General features: G+C 38.2%; 2 protein-coding genes across 2 annotated transcripts in view; both read right to left on the bottom strand.

The window, feature by feature from the left end:
* Positions 1 to 22,285, bottom strand: part of grin2aa (glutamate receptor, ionotropic, N-methyl D-aspartate 2A, a) — a 275,736-nt gene that overhangs the window by 26,598 nt on the left and 226,853 nt on the right. The window contains exon 12 of the mRNA XM_041778235.1: positions 7,203 to 7,363. Coding sequence (XP_041634169.1) covers positions 7,203 to 7,363 — 161 coding nt within the window. The remainder of the gene's footprint in view (positions 1 to 7,202; positions 7,364 to 22,285) is intronic.
* On the bottom strand, positions 19,861 to 21,509 carry LOC121529290 (nicotinamide riboside kinase 2-like; the record flags this gene model as incomplete). The annotated part of the gene is made up of 2 exons (XM_041817089.1): positions 21,452 to 21,509; positions 19,861 to 20,348 (listed from the first exon to the last, which is right to left on the bottom strand). Coding segments are annotated over exons 1-2 (546 nt in total), but the record flags the coding sequence as incomplete, so codon positions are not given.

The raw sequence follows: 22,285 nt of genomic DNA, 5'->3' as shown, positions 1-22,285 counted from the left end.
CCGTGGCCCTTTCCCCCTGCCTTCACATCCTCCAATCAGATACTTTACCCTTGGCCTCCTACCCCGCCTCCTTTCCTCCTTTTTCTCCCATGTGATAGTGTGATGGAAGTCACCTCTCTGTCTGTATTCCCTCTTTTTTTCCTTTTACCTGCAATTTTCTATCCATCCTACCAACCTTAATGGTTTTACTCCTTATGTCATTGCTTGGTTAGTGATGTAGATAGTGCCTTCTTTTTCTTCTTCTTACATACAAACATACTTAGGCCATGAAAGATTAGATCTGGGAGAAATCAAGTTGAATTCTGTGCTTCATTCAGTCTGCCAGAGTCCATTAAAAATCACGTAGGCGTAGATTTGTATGAGCAGAATCAGATATGAGAGCACAATCTAGTTTACAAATGCACACTTCTTACTAAAGTTCCTATTCGCATGAGATTAGGATTACCTGTGAACCTGTGATAATTTGTGAACTACCCTCTGACATCAGTGTTTTGTGAAGTACAGAATTTAGAGACAGCTCTAAATAAAAACATGAGGGTGCTGCATGCAGCAATGAAATGCAAAGTGAATTTTTATTACTAAAATTCATTAAAAAAAGCAATGGTGTGCACATTGCATTTTTCAGATGACGTTTCCTGCATATATATACATTTACATTAGATATATCATGTAAATGAACCTCCCCCGTTACTTTTAACAGTTTTATGCAGGTTATGCTGTTGATGTTAGTCCAAATCATAAATTTGTGATAATTATGTATTTACAACAACCCTCCTCATACAGATCGGCCTGAATAATTACAGACACATTCTGAAATCAGAAATTATGTTATTCATGAAATGTACAGCTAAATCTGACTGATTTAAGATCAGGCATTTGTAAATGGACACAAAGGAAAAGCAGAAGTGCTGTGCGGGAGAGTGTGCGTACAGTTGAATTTAAATGAGAGTAAATAAATATGTCAAATAAAGTCCTTTTTAAACATAAGGTGGAATTAATGAAAGCAGCACATTATCAGTAACACTTACTAGTCAAAATCTTGTTGACAGTGTCCCATGCAGCCTCCATTACTATTTTTTTGATCAGAAAAAGCCTCATGGACCTTCACAAAACACAATTACCACCCTAATTACAGATAGGCCGATTTGCATAGGAGTTGTATTACCTGTGGACATCTGTGTGAGCTGAAATATGGTTGGTATTTTTTTTACTCATTAAATTACAGATATGGTGAATTCACAAAGGATCAAAAAACGCACATGTCTCATGTGATTATCACAAACTATCAGAGGTCCCTGGGTAATTCCAATCCCATGCAAATAGAGTTAATTTCATCATTCTTGCTGTGTTGGCCACCATAGGTGGGGCTTCTCTAACTGAGTGGGTAACTTCACACTTTGGTCAAAAGTGTCTAATGCCTAAAGGCATTCTGGGAAGACTATGCAGATAAGGGGATAGTTGACTAATTATTTCAGTAAATTATTTTTAACAGTTGAGTGGTTGAGGTCTTTTTACTTAAAAGAAAAAAATGTGTTCAATCAACTCAGAAAAATAGAGCTCTAATTGATTTGATATTTAAGCTAACACAACATTTTTTACAACCTTTTACTGCTCAGTCTTATGCTTCGGTTATTTATGGTCTTGATTTGTATTCATTCACATTTGAGTAAATAAAACTAAAAGTGAACAGTATCTTTTTTTTAATATATTTCTCAAAAGTATATGTTTGCTTTTTCTTGCCTTTTGGGTCTCGTCCCTGACAATTATCCATATCCCCTGAAAAAAAATACTAAAACTAACACTACAAACTACACTAGAACAAAGCTTTTTTGCAAAACAGAAATGACCAAACTAACAAGCCAGCAGAAAAAACGTATTTTAAAAAATGATAGTAATGAAAATTTCAAATGAATTATAACGTTGCCCAGGATGCCTCATGTTGACTGGCATGTCAGAATTTTTCTTGCATGTTCTGTCTAGTTTTGACATCATGACATGATGTCTTCAGTCCTGTGCAGTCCTGCATGTACAGTGTTTAGCTGAGCTAATTTCATTGACTTATCACATTTGTACCTCAAGTTGTATATGAAAGCCATTCTATATTGACCTATTTTTTATACATGTGAACGAGCCTAAAATGATTTATTCTTTGTTATTTTTTTGTTTTTTTCAAAGGCTGCTAACAGACAGTGCTTCTGAGGTAGGCACAATTAAAACTACTTAAACAGTCAGTAACATCATGATGCCAGCATACAATGATTGGTTGGGATCACACTTGTAGTGGTGCCAGTCAGTTGGCCGAGACAGGACCAGATCTTTTATGCTTAGTTTGACGTGTTACTGTTGCAAAAGACCCCAAATTGTGTAGTCTGATCAGTCCATTTCAAAGTAGCCTAGTCTTACTACACCTTCTGTCCTGTGGTGCTGGGATTGTGTATCTCCTCAGACAGCAAGCACATGGCTAATTAATTTGCGTATGTATGCAAGATGACGCGAATGACGTCAAACTTAGCCTGTCTCTGAGTGTGCTCAGCGCTGCAGGGAAAGTTTGACCAGAATATTCTCGGAAAGCAGAATTTTAATCAAAGTGAGGTATTCCTGGTTAACCAAAGGCTTACTATCATCAGTGGTATGGAAGGATTTTGAGTTAGTCATCGCTGCAAGTAATGAAGAGGCTGAAACAAAGGGAACTGTATAGCTGAGCGGCTGAAACACCGATGCAGCAGCAGAGAGAGAAAGGCCTTGAATTGGATTGTAGTCAACACAGAATCACATTGTGCAGAACAGCATGGACCACTTGGAGCTGATAGCGAAGGCTCCATCTCTCTTCCCCGTAGCTGGTTGTTAATGCTCTGGGTGTCCCGGCTAATTAGCAGAAGCAATCTTGGATAAGCCATCAATGAGAGGAGGACTGGACCGGAGTATCTGCAGTGGAGCTTTTGTCTTTTCAAGACTAGTCCAAATAAACCAGGATGGTTGGATTTACTGCTTTAGCAGCAGTTACAGTTATATCATCATGAGGACTGGTATTAGACAACTGACGGTACGACAAATTTTTCATTAGATATGTAGAGTTTTAACACGGTTTCCAGTTAACAGAGCACTGGAGAGTTATATGTTTGGATGCTTCCGTGTTTTCAGTGGAGGATGGTATTTGGCTGTTGTAGGCTGCTAAGTTATGGTGGCGGCCAATGTGCTAAAAGGCTAACAGTGCTAATGTGAAGCTAACTGTTGTTGTTTATGAGTTTCATGTAGGCGTATACTGTGTAACTGACTGCGTGTGTATGGAAAAGCGTGCAGCTTTCATTTTGATACTTTAAACCACTTAGACAAAGAAAATTAAGAGACAGTCTTTGTGCAGTCATTTCCAGGGTCTAATAATATGTTTGTGTCTACCAGTCTGTAATAACAGGGTAATAATCACTCAGGTTTACTGTCGGCTTGGTTTCTACTGTCTCGGTTTTGGGTCAGGTTTGGAAATGAAAATGTGCCCTCGTCCTGTTTAGCTCAGACTTGTATCAGTGTACCACAGAATTTCAGATTTATGCGTTTTGCTGCTCTTAATGCAGTAAAATAATGTCAAAGTAGTTGTTTTAAGTGGCTGTAATTCTTAATGACTGCCGGTCATTTTGACCGGGGACAAAAAAGTCTTGCAGAAACTCTGGTCTGGTTAGGTTAGGGTTTGAAGGTGCTGAACTGATAAAACCAACTTAAGCGCCACAAATTACATCATAACTTGTTGCAAAAGAGATGTACACTGACAGATCATAATACCTACTTTTTGGTGGAACCAACCTTCCAACAGCATTACATAAATGAAGATCATGCTAACATGTTAAAGCTTGTCCAATAGCTACAGAAGTCTGGCTTGTTGCTAGGTCAGTCTCTTATTTTCTTGTAGCTTTATTGGTCACTATCCTCATCCGTCTCTTAGCCTCAGCCATTAACTAAAACAGACCTTTAACAGAATGACTGGCATAGTTTGAGCTAAAGGCTGGTGTGTGAACCAGTGCTTATGTAATAATAATATCTATAAATGTTATTAAAGTTGGAAATGGTTCATATTGACTTTTATTGAGTTCAATTTGGGAGGCAATACATGCCGTGCCGTCAAAAGTCAAGAACCAATATTTCGACTTTATTTATGATCATGATTATTTCTTAGTTGATTCATGACCTTATCATTAGTGTCTAAAAGTTTAGGTTTAATGAAAAAATACTGTTATGTGAGGCTCTTCTGACACCCTACAATTGGTAAAAATTGATTGACACTTCAATTGTGAGTCACATGTGCCATCATTTTTGTAACCAGATATTAGGAAACACCCAAAGATCAGCAGGAAGTCACGGAAAAAAAAATCAGTACAACCAGTGTTGTCTACTCAGAGCATTTTCTTGAAAAGTGTTCATAATTTAGGAACCAATCAAATTGCATCTCATGAATGAGCGTACTTCTGAGATAGCGAACGACCACCCACACAGCAGACATTCCCATTTTAGCATCATGCAGCAAACTCTGTTCATTTGTCCACCACAATGTCTCATCCTTTTTGCTACATTTCTTATTTCTAGCCTCTGAAGACCCTCCTCCCCCTTCAATCCAACAGAGACAGTCTCCTGCTTTGAGGTGCAAGTGTGGACATCCAGGTCAGGAGGATTTCCGTTGCAGTCCAGCTGGTATTATCCAGAATTTTTCAAAAGTGCGTATGTGAAAACTGCTTATGTAAATAATTTAAAATGTCAGGATAAGGGCGCTGTTGTGTGATCTCCTTCTGCTTTTCTGTCTCCCTCTGGATGCTGTTGTTTTTATGCTTATTAAGCACCAGCTTTTAATAAATAAGATCATTTCCTAACAGCTCAAATCCAAATCCTGTACAACATAAGGGTCAGGCCTTTCTAGAGTTAACTTACAAAAAAGGAAGAAAGAGCCCCTTTAGAACACTTTACACTCTCACAGTCACTTTATTTATTCAAACCCTATGTTGGATGTGATAGTTTTTCTTTTTTTGTAATAATTTTCTGAGTCTGAAGGCTTGATTAGAAAAAAAGAACAAGACATAAATTACAAAGGCCATTTCAGTCAAGGAATTAAGTTAATATAAAGCCAGGAATTACTGCAGGAAAAAGACAGTAACTCCTTAAAATAAATCAAAAGTACATAACCAGTTACTTCTAATGTTTACGTTCTATTAACTTACTTGGGAGTATGGTGTTAATAATATATTTTTTGTTGAGTTTTAAAGAAATCCACTGCTTAGAAATTTTGACATAATCAGTTTTTGTTCGGTTTTACCGTGTTGTGATCTCAATACATGGCTCATTCAATACTTTTCAAAAATGCCTATTTGAAAGCATCTAAATGAGACAGTAAGGAAACAGAGCATTTATTACAAGGGTGCTGGAAGTGATTTCAGTTGCAGTGTTGTTCACACACTTAATCAAACAAAGTTATATTAGGAGAGATGACGACGCTTTGCCTCTTTTTTCCCCTTCCTCTGTTGCCACTAAGGCATTTGCACTCTCTTTATCTCTCTCTTGCTGATTTTGTTTTTCAAAAATAAATAATTAAAACCATTACTAGACAGGATCTGACAATGTGATGTAATGTTTCCTGTGACTTTAAGTTACAGTGTGTAAAATTTTGAATATTTTCGCAAAATTCAACCGTGAGATTATAGCTCACTTCTAGTGTTTACCAGTACAAACAGTGGCAAAAAATCATGCTTATCTGTTATTTGGTCCCTTCTTTGGTACTGTAGAGACATGCAAGGTGCAAAAATTCAAGATGGTGGAGTCCACAGAGGGACCTTCCTTATGTATAAAAAGGTTTATTCTAAATTGTTGAAAATAAATAATTTTAGATATTCAGGTGATTAAACGCAAATTTAGTACGGCCTGCTAAAATTATAGGTTTATTTTTCCAAGTTTGTTCTGCTAAATGCTACTGGCTAAATATTACACAATGTATTTAAATCAGGCATGGCAGGCTGGATTGTGTCTAGCATATTTGTGCTCCAGAAAGAATAATAAAAGTGTTACATACTCTAACCTAACACAGACTGCATTACGTCTAGCTGCCCATGTTACAGTTTGTTGTAGCCATTTTATGCTCTCTATGTGATAAATTAGGCCTGGATCATTTACAAGAATTTAGAATTTCTTCACTGAAATATCTATAAATGAATCTAAAAAGTGACCATATATTCTTTACATACAGTATCTTTAATTGAGGTTTTATAGTTTTTAAAAGATTTCCTAAAACTTTCAGAAAGAAAGTCTTATCTTTTCTATAGTTGTGATGAGACGTGACTTGTCATGGTGGCTGCAATAGGATGCCAGTTCAAACTCACTGGTGTGGCATAAAAACGTCCACCTATGAGGCCTCCCTCTTCCTTCCAAACAGTCTACTGTCACTTTCAATGCTTATGCAGATTCTGTGACCACTTCCAGTGCAAATCTGAATGTGACTTTTTCAGCGCATTCCTCTTCCATTATGCGAAATTTAGTGTTTTTGTTGGTTGAGAGCCCCCTGGTGGCCAAACTTGGCATACTGAGTGTTTAAGGCATTTAGTTAAAGCATGCAAACATTACAAAGCATTTTTTTCATTACAGTTATTAAAGGGATACTGTGTCTATTTTTATTATTATCGAAAAATGAATAATAGATCAATTTCCAGTGTATTTGTTGGAGTCTCTCACATTTTCGACATCTGTATAGAATTTAAAATCCGACTTTGTCATGAGCATTTCAGTTTTATCTTAGTAGTGACGTCTTTAATGTTTGCTCTTTCACAAACCTGATTCTGCTCTCACAAATCTGTCCTTGTGCTCTCTCTCAAGGTTGACCCGCAAACTGCAAACTGAGTGATTCCTAACTCTGTCTTGTGCTCTCTCCAATTTTTTGACATCAATACACTTCCATGACACACCAGCACCGATCCCATTATAGAGCCCAGTGCTAAAAATAGCTGCTGCTGTTCCCAGTGAGGAAGCCCATTCATCCCCAGTCTCAGAGGAGCTGTCACAGACACACACTCAGACACACATCCATGAGAGTAAGTACACTAACAGGCTTGCCTCCATATACACTCCCATATGTACTGTTGTTTTTATAGAGCTGGAAAGTAGATAGATGTCATTAGTGAATTATTATTTCTGAACTGATATGAAAAGCTCTGTGCAAACTCAGAATGTTTCCTTACCCCGTTTTAAGGCTGACAAGAGCATCCACCACACCAGTTTGATGATATTTCACCATGTACTGGTGCATGGCGGGGTAGTTTTTCCTGATGTTCCTCTCTGTGGAACCGTTTGGAACTGTGCCGAAGCGGAACGGCGGAGAGTACGCGTACGGGTTCTGAAACTGTGATCAGAAGAGAAAAGAACAAAAAGGGGAGCAAATGAGGAGAGAGGAGAAAGAGAGGGAACAACAAAGGTAAATAAAACATAAACGCAGAGAAACAGGGACATAAAAAATGCATTTCAATTGTTTGTGCATTTTCTAAGTGCATCTTATTGTGATTTTGTGAAGGGAGATGCAAGAACAAAACTGGTGGGTTATTTGTTACACCAAAAATGAGATATAACTCACAGTTAAGAAACGAATACAAACAAAAACAGCCAATTTAGCAAGAAAAGGGTGTGAGCTGTTAAGAAAACTGGTCAAATATTGTATGAGTATTCCTTTAACAGTTATACTTTTAAACACAAAATTGTACAAACATTTATACTGAACTGGCCACAGTTTGAATGGTTAATTATGCCACTTATGCCAATGCCAAGAAACCGTATAATGTAGAAAACCTAAATGCTTATACAACATGCTTTGTTGGCAGTGTAATAATGTCTAGATGATGTGTATAACACTTCATTTGGAAGGGACTAAAGAGAGATTTCTCATACATCGCTTAAAACCTCTCTGATTGATCCACCAATCAGAGAGCCCCCTCTGATAGCAACTGTTCCTGGGCTACTTCTTATTGGACAAACTTTCATCCAGGCCAAGTATTTTCAGTGCATTGTGTTGAAACTGCGACCTTATTTTTGTTAAGTTATCTACATTGTAATTCAGGGGTTATTTTCATCCTATTTCCTCAACTGAAATTTGATTATGAGGAATTTCCTTGGATTCAGGACAGTCTGGATGCATGGTTGATGACTCTCAAATACCGTTCACTTAGACCACGTCTATTTCAGAATGGAAAGATATGCTAAAACTTCTGAAATAAAGTCGTATTAAACTTCTGTTTAGGGTTAGGGTAAGGGTTAAGCTAACTGTTAGGATACTAAAAGTAAAAAGTTAAGCCTGACCTGCAAAACTGGAAAAATGCTTTAACTCCACGAAAACATTCTAATGCAGCAAGCTTAGCCTAAGTAGCTCTGTGAGCCGTGTATGCTACCTAGTTATGTAGCTACATTAACTACGTAGCTACAAAGAAATCAAAGCTACATAGCTAAAGCTAAGCTCACAGGGCAGCTGTGTAGCCACATTTGCTAAAGCTAACTTATATTATAAAATTAATTCCATAGCTAGCGTAGCTGAAAAAGCTTATCTACAGCTAATGTTTCTAAAGTTTACTTATGTTGTAACGTTAATTACATAGCTATGTTTGCTTTAGCTAAAGCTCACATCACTAAAGCTAACTTATGTTGTAAAGTTAATTACAAAGCCAGAATAGCTATGTTAGTTTTATCTACAGCTCATGTTGCTAAGTCTAAAATATTTTCTAACATTAATTACATATCTAGCATAGTTAGCTTTAGCTAAAGCTCGTAGTGCTAAAACTAATTTATGTTGCAATATTAATTTCATAGCTAGCATAGCTATGTTATCTTTGGCTGAAGCTCATGTTGCTTAAGATAACTTATGTTGTAACATTAATTACATAGCTATTATACATATGTTAGCTTTGGCTAAAGCTCATATTGCTAAAGCTAACCTATGTTGTAAAGTCAGATACATAGCTAGCATAGCTATGTTAGCTTTAGCTTAAGCTCACAAGGCTAAAGCCAAGCCAATGTTTACAATGTAGTTATTTCATGAATGTAACTACCCAACTTTGTTTATAAATAAAGTTAAAGAAAAAATACGCCAGAGCAGTACTGGGCAAAGGTTGCCATCAAATGGGTGACAAATGTTGTGAGAAGACATCCAGGAAATTGTAGGGCTAACAATGAATCTACACCAGACATAACTACTACTGATACAGAGACACGAAAATATGTGGTCATATCACACCGTTGGTTCCACTCATTAAGAGGTGGGCAATAAAGGGTGCCATACTCCTTTTGCCACAGCCTAGGTTTTTGTGTGGAAATCATTGTATGCTTTCAAATAAAAATAATCACACCTTGGAAAAAGACATATGTTTTGCCTGCTGCTAACTATGGTGGAGGGTGGGGGCTTAAAAATATCCTGCACCACACAATTCAGCCAGACCATGACACTACACAGAGGCGGTCACAGATGAACCTGACTTATCAAACATGACTTTAGAAGAAAAGCAAGCATAGAGGATGATCAATGACCTCAGCTGGCTGTCCTGGTTTACATTCTGTTTTAAAGGGAATTATAATAATACAAGAAAAGTCAAGAAAAGTTTTGTTTGCCTGTGAGCTGTATAGGTACAGCTCATTTGGTTGGCGATGCTATATTGTCCACTTGTTCTCATTGGCTATTATGGGTATTTTGTCAAACATGTTTAATATTTACAATCCCAAGTTGGAGAGGCCCCAACTCTATGGGGAGCAGTAATATAATCAAACCAAACACTTGAGGATTATTTGGATAAATAATGAGTTGTGACAAGCCTCAAATTGGGTCATGCCCCCTGCAAATCAGGGCTAAAAATAGGCTTAAATTTTGTCTAGTGTGAGGCCAGCCTTAGCTGATTTTTTATCCACTTATTTTAGAGATTCGTCATCATCCCACTTGGTCGACCCTCCCCCTCACTGCCTTTTTCAGGAAACATCCAGCCGGTGTGCAGGTCAGAGGTTCTGTAGAGGTGAGTTCACACTGAAAGAGGCTAGCTCTACCAATTAGAGGAGTGTTTCTGAGCTCTGCTGTAGCCTCAAAGTGTTATCTAAACAAATTAGTAAAAACTATGTTAAATAATATCTGACATTTTCCTGCATTTGCACATCTTTCTTTTTTTTTTTTCATTTCCACATAAATATAAAGAAGACTCCATGGGCTGTATTTGGATACTATTAGTGTTGCTGTTGTGCTCGTTAAACATCTGTAATAATCACTGACGTGTTTGATTGCCAGAGCCTGAATCTTTAATGTGATCTTGTTGCATCATAAACATATACATGCTGTAAACATTAATATTTATTGTTATGAATGCCTTCTGCATCTGCCTGTACATATGTGCATCTCTATTTTGCAATCAGGTCAAAGTGAGTGCGGCTTTGATAAGTCAAAGTCTGCTGCGTGTGCGCAGCGGTGATGTCACGCAGGATGTGTGTCAGCATCACGAGCCCCGGCCCCTTAGGAGACGCTCTCTCCTCACGCAGCCCGTCCTATTGTCTCTCTTTTCACCACTAGCTTTCTCTCTTTTGTTGCTGTTTTAAGGTGAAGCAGTAGCTTTAAGGTCAGAGGAGGGCATTTATATGTCAATCTGGGGGCTGCAGATTGGGAAAAAGGGCTCTCGTCTTGCACAGTAATAACCAGCACAGGGCTTTGGAGAGCTGCACCAGCTGCTCGTAATGAAAGCTTGATGCAGATATGATGAGAACTCCAGGGTCTCACTCAGGTGTAGATGAGTGCTGGTTACAGCACATGGCCCTTTGAACTACATCTGCCTTTTCCCAACAAATCAAAGAGAAGATATAGATATTTTTCAAAGATGAGCACAATTTCATCCTGTTTATAAATTATACAAATAATAAGAAATTAGGTCACTTTTTAAAAGAAACGGGAGGATGTATCTTATGTTCTTATACACAAATCATTAGTAACATGGTAGTCATATGCCCAGCCTTGATCAGCTCATCCCAATTATTAGTTCCCAGCTCCCACAGCCAATCACAACTCTTTCTCTCAACACAGCAGTGTATTTAAATATGACATATGTCTCAGTTATCCCTGCTTGTATTTATAGTGATGCACCACACTGCTGCTGGTGGTGAAGATTCACCTCCTCCACTCCGGCCTCCTCCTTTATAGCATAACGCTTGTTGTACCTACATATTGGGCCAGGTAAGAACTATTCACCAGTGACCAATTATGGGAAAAATACAGCAATTTTTTTCATTCCCTGAAAAGTGGTGATTTTGGAGATAGAAGGTTTTGGCCCAACAGCTGCATAATGCTTCATCAATGCTAAAGTTTGTAGTTATTTTAAGGTGCTACCATTACCCTGGTAGCACTGATACCTGGACCCTGTGTTTTGGGTCATTATCCCACTGGATGACCCATGACCCATGACTGAGACCAAGCTTTCTGACATTGGGCGGCACATTTTGCTCCGGAATTCCTCGAGATTGAATCGTACCCTGCACAGATTTAAGACCTCCTGTGCCAGATGCAGCAAAGCAGCCCCAGAACCTTACAGAGCCTCCTCCCTGTTTCACATTCTTCTTTTCTTTGTATGCTTCATTTTTGCATCTGTGAATACAGGGCTAACGTGACTTGCCAAAAGGCTCCAGTTTTGTCACATCTGTCCAAAAGACATTCTCCTGGAGGCTTTGTGGATTGTCAATACGCATTTTGGCAAATTCCAGTCTCGCTTTATTATGATTTACTTTCAACAGCGGAGTCTTCCTTGGTCATCCTCCTTTAAGTCCACATTGGCTCAAACAGCAACGGATGGTGCACTCTGACACTGATGTACCTTGACCTTGGAGTTCACCTCTAATCTCTTCGGAATTTTCTCTGGACTCTTTGGTTACCATTGGTATCTCTTCAATTGTCATCAATTTTCTTCTTGCAGCCACGGCCGAGGGGTTGGCTACAGTCCTGTGGACCTTAAACTTCTGAAAAATATGTGCAACTGTAGTCAGAGGAACAACAAGCTGCTTAGAGATGGTCTTATAGCCTTTACCTTTAACACGCTTGTCGATAATTTCTTTCTAACCTCCTGGGACAACTCTCTCCTTAGCTTTCTGTGGTCCACATTCAGTGTGGTACACACCATGATACCAAACAGCACAGTGACAGCTTTTCACCTTTTAAACAGACAGACTGACTGGTTACAAGTTTGAAGACACCTGTGGTGCTAATTACACCTTAGTTACAATTACACCATGTCCCTATGTAAAAATGATTTTACATCTTTTTTAGGGGGACCATCTATTTTGTCCAGGCCTGTTTCATTGATTCGTTTTTTTTTTTTTTTTTTTTTTAATGATTCTGTTAAAGCACAATTCAAAGGAAATGTCTGAATTTCATTTTTCAATTTTCAGTTAATTCTTTTTATTTATAATTACTTTTATTAGAAATTGCAGTGTTATGTAGAAGAAGAAAAAATACACTTTATATAAACACTAAAATTCTGTCAGAAAGGAAGTATACACATCTGTACATGCAGTTATTTAGCTAGCATTACAGATAGAGTGTCACATAAGTAAATCCAAAGTAATAATGCATGTAAAGTGCAGAGATAATAGCATTAAATATTAACAACCAATCAAAGTACTGACATACTAATAAATTAATATGATTATGTGCATATGCTAATGAAGTTATATGACTCATTAACCCATCGTGTATGATATTAACTAATTCATATGTCATGAATTATAAAAGCTTTATCAATGCATTTTTCAATGATAAGCTCCATTTTATCCTTTTCTACCAAGAAATCCTGTTTTTTTTTAAATCATGGTGAGAATCAGGATTAATGCCAAGTGAAAAAACAGGGATTACAAATGCACAAATTGACATTAAAAAGGGATGTTAAAAGTGTGCATTTATTATTAAGTCTACTAAAGTATCAAAATATCATTGTTATTTTTCTAAAGCATGAGTAAATACTTCCTCAGCATTTAAACAGCATTGATAACCTATCTTGTTTCCTCCCATGCCTCTTTTGTTTCTCTTCTCTCTTCTTTTGCTCTACTCCTGTCACACTCTCTGTCTCCTTATTATGCAAGTTCTGCTGTTATATAAGCAAAGGACTCCCTTTTGTACATGTGTCTGACTGTGTCTCTGTCTATGTTGTGTCTATCTGTGCATGCTTATGTGTCTCGACGGCTCCAGACTGGACTACATTTCCAGGCTTCAGTCTGCCTGTGTTTCCCCTGCTATTCCATGAGATTATCTATATATTATAACAATATTATATCATAAGATGTGTTTGAGTGGTCTAGATTTGTCCCGCTTAAATTTCAGTTTTCTTATGTTCAGTTCTTCCCCTGCAGTTGCACCCAGTGGTGACTGTCATTGTGATTTTGATGCATCAATCACAGAGCGGATAAACGATGCATTCAGAGCGAGCTCTCTTCACTACCTCGAGGTACTTACTTAGTGCCCACACGAGACTCACGGCACTAATACAGACATGCCCACAGGAGTACCAGACTATCGAAATAATTGGCATGCAAGCAGTCAGTTGATGTGCAACACTAATTCCAAAAAAGTTGGGGCGCTGTGTAAAATGTAAATAAAAATTGACATTGGAACTTCTTCATGAAGTAAAAAAAAAAAAAGTGTCCTTCTTGCCTTAACTGACTGTAATGAAGGACAAAATGCATATTTGTCATTTTTATAGCCAAAGAAAAGGCTCTTCCAGTCTCTGCAGGTGGCTAAATACACTGATGTGTCATGAAGTGAATGCACTGGCATTTCTAGCTAGTCAAGACATGTCCTGAAGTGAGAGAGGCTCTTTTTTAATTTTAAACTATTTTATACTATTTATTCATTTTTACAGTGACCCAAAAAATGAAGTTTCCTGTGATCTTTTCTCAGTGTTGTTACTTTTTTGTCTCAGAAAAAAAAAAAGTACAGAACATGTTTTTTTTTTTTCTTTCAAGTGATAATTTGGAAGGGTAACTTTTTAAAAAATAAGATATTTCTCTTTTGATAAGACAAGAAAAAAAAGAAGGAGGGTAAAATCAGCCTGGATTATTTTTTGGCAGTCAAAAAGTGTTTTTTATTTCTTTGTCAATTTTGTTTTTCTGATCCCAATTTAGTTCAAAGAGGCTGCAGAATTGCATTGACATGCCATATTCTTAAGGGACTGAAAGCATTCTGTTTTTACAGAATATTTTTTTAAGTCATAATTTTCTCATGAAATCCACACTGAGTGGCTGTGTATCATTGGAACACATATATCACCATTGTTGCAATGTTGGGATAAAGGTTCTTCAGATCAGATGGAAAGAAAGTAATGATACGACAAACTAATACATTTGAAATGATGACTAAGGAGCTTGTCATAACTTGTTTTAACAGATATCTTTATCCATGTTGGCAGAATATGTTTGCAACTTCTGTCTTGATAACCCCAGTGAAGGTCACAAGCTTTTTCAAAGTCAGGCTTATACCATGTGGGTGGAGAGCTTCGTCTCGTTTGTGCAGAAAGCTTTTATTCTGATGTTTTCCTGGCTCAGTTCTACAAGTCACTTGTGGGGAGATTTACTGAGGTAAAACTAATGAAGAAAGACAGGGCTGTGACAGCAGGGAGACAGTAGAAATGAGTGTTACGATTTCACGGTTTCTCTGACTTACAAAAAAGCACTAGAGTGGGGTTTTTTAATGCCAAAAAGACAAGAAGCAAATCTGTTTTCCTCTCTAATAAGGCACTTCAATCAGCGAAAAACACAGATCATGTAACAACTAGAGAGCAGGGATCTAAATGATTTTTAATTATTCAAATAGTCATTAATTCATAAATATAAAAGATTTCATGAACTGTGTATATTATCTTTACAATATATTGTTTTCCAAAAGGGACATTTTGGTATTTTTGAAGCTGTGTTGAATAAAGTACTTGGCAATAGTTGTGGCACTAGCCTCCAGTGATTTTAGTGAGCATTGTCCCTTTAAACAGCACACACTGGGGGAAGCTAGGCTATTCACCACTACAGATGGGCACAATTTCTCCACTTGATATGGCAAATTTTAGGTAGAAATAGGCCAAAAAACAACGTTGGCTCAATTGCACACTATATCAAAAAGTTTCAAAGCGTTATAATTCCCCCCAGAAAGCCTCTGAGTTTGGCACTATTCTGTAATGCACGCTCTGGCCACACGTTCCTCCACCTCAGCTGTTTGGTTCTGCAAACTGCAACACAGAGGCTTTCAGGGGAAAATTTAAAATGCTTCACAGCTTTGTAATATAGGAAAAAAATGAGCCAACATTGTTTTTTGGCCAATTTCTTCCTAAAACTTGCCATATTAGGCAAAGAAACTGTACCCATTTGTGGTGCTGTAGAGCTTATCTTTCCCCAGTGCCATGTTTAACCTTTAGAGGTCCACTGGCTATTTTGCCATATAGGTAATACTTTTCCTTTGACAATATAAACTACTCAGAAGATGTATACCATGCTCATGTGTGGTATCATTTTTTCTGCTCTACCTCAATTTAATGAAACTAAATAATTATTATTATTTTTTTTTTTTTTTACGTTTTGGGCCTTTTGTGCCATATTTGATGGAGGAGGACAGTGCATAGAGTCGTAAACAGGAACAAGACGGTGGGAGAGACACACAGGAAAGGGCCACTGGCCAGATTCAAACCCGGGCAGCCAAGGGGTGCGCCCTAAACCACTAGGCCATCTGCGCCCCTAAACTATATTTTTGAAGTTTAATTTTTGCTGTATTAGATAAAAGACCTCCAAAAAACACCCCCCCCCCCCCCCCCAAAAAAAAAGATTTTTAAAAAAAGTGTTATTCAAAACAATATATTGTCAGTTTAAAAAAATATACAAAATGCTGAAACTATGAAAAAACACCAGTGCCAGTCTTGTAGCGTCCACTGTACCCTATGTGAAAATCAATTTTTATTTTTGTTTTCATGCTGTCATGTGACAAAAAATAGATGATGAAATTGGCTAACCGTGGACAATGGGCAACGCACACAAAAATCACTACAGGCTAATGACGCTACTATTGCCAAGTACCCTATACAACTGAACTACAAAAATACTGAAATATCCCTTTAAGTGGCACCATGATTGTTCTACTGCCAGAGAGTGACTGTAGCACAGGGGTTAACAACTACATTTTTATCAAGCCAAATTCTCATCTTAGGAGAGACTTTGAAAGCCAGACTTTAAATAACTGTGTTTTAAAAACAGTAATTTTTTAGGCATTAGCAGTGAGATGAGTCTCTATTGTCTATACTTGAGCCAGCTACAAGGGGACGTTTAAACATTTTAGCTACGTATTTTAGAGACTGCCATGTCATCGATCACCAGGTTTGATGCTAATATGCTGCTTCCTGATTGGTGGGAAATATGTGCAGGAAACTGGTATGCTTTTTTGATTCTCAGGCTGGACACCTGCACTCCCCAAGAGCCTGAAGTGGAAAGTTTTTGCAGAAAACTACAGATTTAATCAGGCCTGGACTGATAAGTATGTATAAATCATGCATCATATTTACCAATAAAGGCTAACAGGTGGATCGTCGTAAAACTTATTTTATTTCCTCCTCACATTTTCTGAATTTAATCATCTTTTGGGGGCCAGATTGGGAGCTTTGGGGGGCCTGATTTGGCCTCTGAGCCACCAGTTGATTATCACTGCTGTAGCACATCTACATACAGTGCTTAACAAATTTATTAAACCACCCGTCATATTTGTCTCAGAGACCATCCAGGATCATGAAGTGCTTTAATGTGGACTCTTTCATTTTCAGTGAGCTCTCCATGTTTTACCATTTTGAACAGGAATGAGGAATTTCAAACTGAATTCACCCAAATTTGAGCCAGCTCACTGGGCTTCTCTGAGAAGTCAGAAATTAATCAAGCATAACATTCAACCACTAAAACTCATTTTTCTGTTCAAGAATGTAAGCAAATAACTATAATTTGACATATTAATCAAGAAATATTAATGTACTTTACTATTTTTTCAGTTTTTTTGTAAATCAGTAAATCTGAAAATTCATGGATAACAATAATAATTATATTTTAGCATTAATAATATCATTTCAGTTAAAGAGCTTCTACATATTGGTGTATTAACCATTGCAGAAACATAAAAAAATGATTTTGGTAATTACCAATACTGTTAATTTAGGGCAGCTGTGGCATAAACCTTACTTTGGGTGGAGGTCTAATAAATTTGTTAAGCACTGTACATACTTGATAACTACCACAAAATACCAAAAAGACAGCATGAGTACATGGATATGGGCTTATAGCTCTTTTATAGCTACTGTACTTACCCACTTACCCACAAATTCACTCCACATTCACACACTGATGGCGGAGGCTGCTATGTAGAGTGGCCATCAGTATACACTTCTATTCATATGCATCCATACTAGGGCTGTTAAGATTAATCGCCTTCATCGAGATTAATTAAGACCCCACAATTAGTGCACTAACTTTTTTTATTGGCATTAATAGCATGCTTTATAATCCCTTTCAGAGTACTGTGGTTAAGCCACTACAGTCTTGCAGCATCGACAGAAATCTCAGTGGACAAGTCAAAAGTCATCTGCATATTGTGCTACCACACATTTCCTTTTCAACTCATAACAAGTTCCTTTTTTGTGGTTAAGTTCATGTTAAAATTCCACCTAAAAAAGCAGGTCTGCATCCAAACAGGAAGTCAGTTACCCCTCATTTAAGACAAAATGGCAAAAAACGTTTTGAATACAAAATATTGGGATTTTTAAAATGTGACAAAAAGGATCTGATTGTGACAAACTGCAGAAATTGTGAGATTTATCATGACTAAAAACTTTTCACAGCCCTTATCACTATATATTCAAATGCCACTAAAAACACCTGATCTGGTACTGAATCTGTTTTCTAGTTAAAGGCAATATCCGTATTGTATTAATGCAGCATAGTTAAGATACAATAATTCATAAAACTGATGTGTTTGTTAATCAGATGGTTCAGTATTTTATTTTAATCACCCCATTCCATAGTCCTCCACTACTCTGTACCACTTGTGCACTGTGGTGCATTCCTCCTTCTCCCTGTGCAGCATCACGGTGTGTTATCATCATTTAGTGTTTTTTAAAGGCTAATGAAGGTAAATGAGGACCTGTGTTTATTTGCATGTGAAGCGAGACAGCGTGTGTGGTACAGTTATTTAAATATTATCTGAAGATTGCCAGCGACTTTGAATATTAACTTTGCTTGAAATGCCCATCCAAACTGGGAAGCAGAACGAAAAGTCAAAGTAAGGTCATAACTACGGCGTCGTGTACCCACTCCAAAACTTATAACTCACTAATTTGGGAAAATAAAATCAGTAATTAGAAATGTGTCATGGTGGGGTGTCTCTGGCTCTGTGTAGGCTGAGTCTGCCAGTATTCACATGGTTTCCAAAGATCTTCTAGTTAACATGCAAAGGAGTCTGGACACCCAACGTTTGCCATGCATTCAAGTTTAACTCACTTGACTAAATCAAATCCTTTTTTTGGGGTGTGTGCTTGAGCAAAAACCCACACAGTGAGGGGAATCTCTGTTACATTTTTCCTGTCCAGCATGGCTCAGCATATCAGCCTGAACGGCCATTTACCCTCTTTGTCTGGTTCCTTTCTTCCCTGACCCTCCCTGTCTCTCCATATCTCCTTTACTTCCTCCCTCCATACATGTGCCATTCCTTTCTCCCCACCCCAGCCATCAACCTGGCCCATATCTGTCCGTTTGTTGTCTTGTAACATCTTGTGTGTCTTGGCCTCTCGCTATTCCTCAGTCGCCCTCCTGCCAGTTGCTTTACCCTTTATTCCGTGCCTCCCTCCTTCCTTCCTCCCCCCCTCCCTCCTTCTGCGTGTTGTCAAAACCCTCTACATCAGTCTCAAATGCTCTCTCCTTGGAAGAGTCTCCTCATACATCTGTCTCCCTCTCCTCGGGAACTCTCTACCCTTTTGTCTAGCCTTTCTTTGCTATTTCTCTACATTTGGCTTGACCTTTTCTTGTAATCTTTCAGCCAGTCGTCCTCCTCCAGCACTGACCACATTTCCTCTCTATATTCTCTATGTATTTAAACTGTCCCTTTCTTATGCAAAAATTCTGATATTTCAGTGTATATTATCACAATTTTGACACAGTAATGTATCCATGTTTATGACAGACGTTCTGATTTGGACATGAAATACATGCTAAGAGATAGAACTTCTTCTACCAGGAAAAAAATGCCTCAAAATTTAGAAACAGTTACAAATGCCATCTAGGATTTGAAACACCATCAGAGTTATTTGCACTATGAATCAAAAGCCTTCAGTATTTTTTATCCAAAGGATGGTAATTTAATGGATAAGGTTTTAATAAGGTGTAGGGCAAACTCAAAATATTATGTGTCCTTATGTCTACCACCTAAAAATTTAAAACTACAATATGTACTGCCAACATAAATCAGTATGATAATCAGTATCAGAAATTACTTAGGCCCTGTCCACACGGAGACGAATTAAGAAGTATGTGCAAAAGTTTATTGTCATATTGGCGTTTCATCAACACTGAAATGGCGTTTTGGGTGACTGTAAATGATACTTCTTGAAAACAGGTCCCAGAGTGCACAAATCCATAAACGACTACCATTTCCTCTCTGTGTGGATGGCCAGTGGCATCTTTCTTGAAACAATTACGTCACACATAGCGGAGCTCTCTTAAGAACAAAACAACAATGGCAGATTACAGGGTTGTGTTCGTGCTGCAGAAGCTACTGAGCTCGTTATGGCTTGTTATGGCTTCTACAGCAAAATCTGATGTTCCTTTACCACCACTCTTGTGTTTCAAATACATGGGCCAGGTGTGGCCATCGAACAGGCCGGGTGGATCTGGCACCGTGTAGTTCCTAGAGCACCTCCTCTTTTTGCATTCTTTGTATGGGATGGAAATAAAGTAACGTTGGTTCAGCATGTCGATCAAAGGTTTGTAGGTGTAAAGCAGAAAGCCTTCCACAATAAGAATGTGAGTCTCCTCTTCCTTAGTGTCAAACTTTGGGACGAGCTCAGTGTCCAGGGTGTTATTAACGCCATGAGATTTCTCAAACTTCACCGGGTTATCCAACCCTGTGTAGATCATACTAATCATGGCATCCATGTCCAGAGCGTTGATGACATCGTACTGCTTAAAGCCATCTTCACCAACTTCAATCTGACTGTGGGGCTTGAAGAAGTCATCCTGATGGACCACACAACAGTTGGACAGGTTTTTGATTAATCTGTTGGTGAGGGTGGTTTTCTCCGTTGGTCGCCGCTGATGCCGATGATGTACTGCATGTTTTCAGAGCTCGTTAGAATGTCACAGAGAGTTCAGTAAAACCGGTCAGGGATCAGAATGATCAATCGGGAAGAAAGCTTAAAAAGAGAAGGTTGCAGCAGAAAATGTCAACTACTCGATCCCTCCATGGCACTTGAGTTGAGTGAGTAAGGGTAAGTGCAGGGATGGAACAACCAGAAGGGTAACTACAAGAAAGTTTGAGTCAGTTTTCTGTGATCTTCTTCTCTCTTTTGGTGCATTTCCAGGGCAGCATTACAGCGCCACATACAGGCTTGGCAAATGCACTACAGTGTTTTCAGTGGTTCTGTGCTTACGTGGATATTTCCTGAAACGATCCCGTCTTTACAGAAAACTTTTCAAAACGAAAGGGAAACATATCGTTTTCGTCTTCGTGGGGACGGGGCCTTAGTTCAGACCTCCTACTACCACATTAGCATAACAAAAGGAAACAATAGTCTTGAAGCGTCTTGTACTGAGCTAAGAGGATAGCTGCTCCTCTTTAACAGCTTTTCTGAAACGAGTCTCAAATGACCGGACAGCTTTTACATGTCAACTACATGAACCCACTCCCATTTGAGAGCAGGTTTCACATTTAAAAAGTCAATCTGGTAACAAATAAAGGGCAGTGCCTATAAAAAAGTATTAACCCCATTGGATGGCTACACCAGAACATTCACCTTATTGTCTTTAAACCATTTCTATGTAACTTTCGTTGTATGACAGGTGGTCTAGAGCCGTAGTTCTCCTGCAGACTGAATAAGTTTGTCCTCCAAGATTTTCTTGTATTCTTCCGCATTCATTATACCATCTATCTTTACAAGCCTTCCAGGACCAGCTGCTGAGAAACCAGCTGCTTGTTTGTGGTGATTTTCACTGTTTGGTGTTTGTCTGATGGCCAAAATGTATCATTTTGGTCTCATCAGACATATAAACTAATATGAGTTTTCTTCAACGGTGGCTTTCTCTTTGCCACTCTCCCATAAAGCTTTGACTCGTGAAGAACCCAGGCAACAATTGTCGTTTAGAGTCTCATCTCAGCTGCCGATGCTTGTAACTCCTTTAGAGTAGTCATAGTTGTCTCAGTGGCCTCTCTCACTAGTCTCCTTGATGTTGGATTTAACTGAGCTTCGGAGGATGGTGTGTCTTGGAAACATTTTTGTATCTATCCCCTGACTTACACTTTTCAATTACCTTTTCTCTGAGCTGCTTGGAGTGTTCTTTTGTCTTCATGGTGTAATGGTAGCCAGGAATACTGATGAACCAGTGAATGGACCTTCCAGATACAGATGTCTTTATACTATAATCACTTGAGCCACATTCACTGCACTCAGGTGATCCCCATTTCACTAACTGGGATACTACTGGCACCAATTGGCCAACTGATCTATAAAATCAATAAAAAAAGTAAAACATCCAAGAGGGGGGATACATTTTATAGGCACTTTCAGCTTTCTTAACTTGAAATTTGTCCAGAATTTCCACATCAATATCTGTTTATATCATCTTTATAGAAGCTTATCAACCAAAAAGTGATCAACTGATAATGATTTGCCAGATACTTTTAATTTATATTACTCTCACATTTATGTAAAAGCAGTCACGTTATTTGACTGCTGAAAATAGTTCAGTCAGGAGTGTTCTTGTCATACATTTTACCATTTTATCAAAGATGCTCCCTCCATACAGTCAAGCAGCATGCTTTGATTTTCCAGGGAACACACGGCTATAAACCCCCACATGGATAGATTCATTAATGACAATTCATACTGAATATGACAAATTAGTAAAAAAAAAAAAAAAAAAAAAAAAAGTGTACAGCCTAGATAGTAGAAGCTTAATCTAAATATGAGGGCGCAACATGGTTTATGCTATAAAAGAGGAGGCTGGGGTGGGGGAGTTGAAGCTTTGCCAGCAGCAGAAGTGTGGTGCG

The sequence above is a fragment of the Cheilinus undulatus genome, linkage group 21, assembly GCF_018320785.1.
Source record: "Cheilinus undulatus linkage group 21, ASM1832078v1, whole genome shotgun sequence".
Classification (NCBI taxonomy): Eukaryota; Metazoa; Chordata; class Actinopteri; order Labriformes; family Labridae; genus Cheilinus; species Cheilinus undulatus.
The sequence above is the reverse complement of the archived record's forward strand: the minus strand, read 5'-3'. Positions and strand labels throughout refer to the sequence as shown.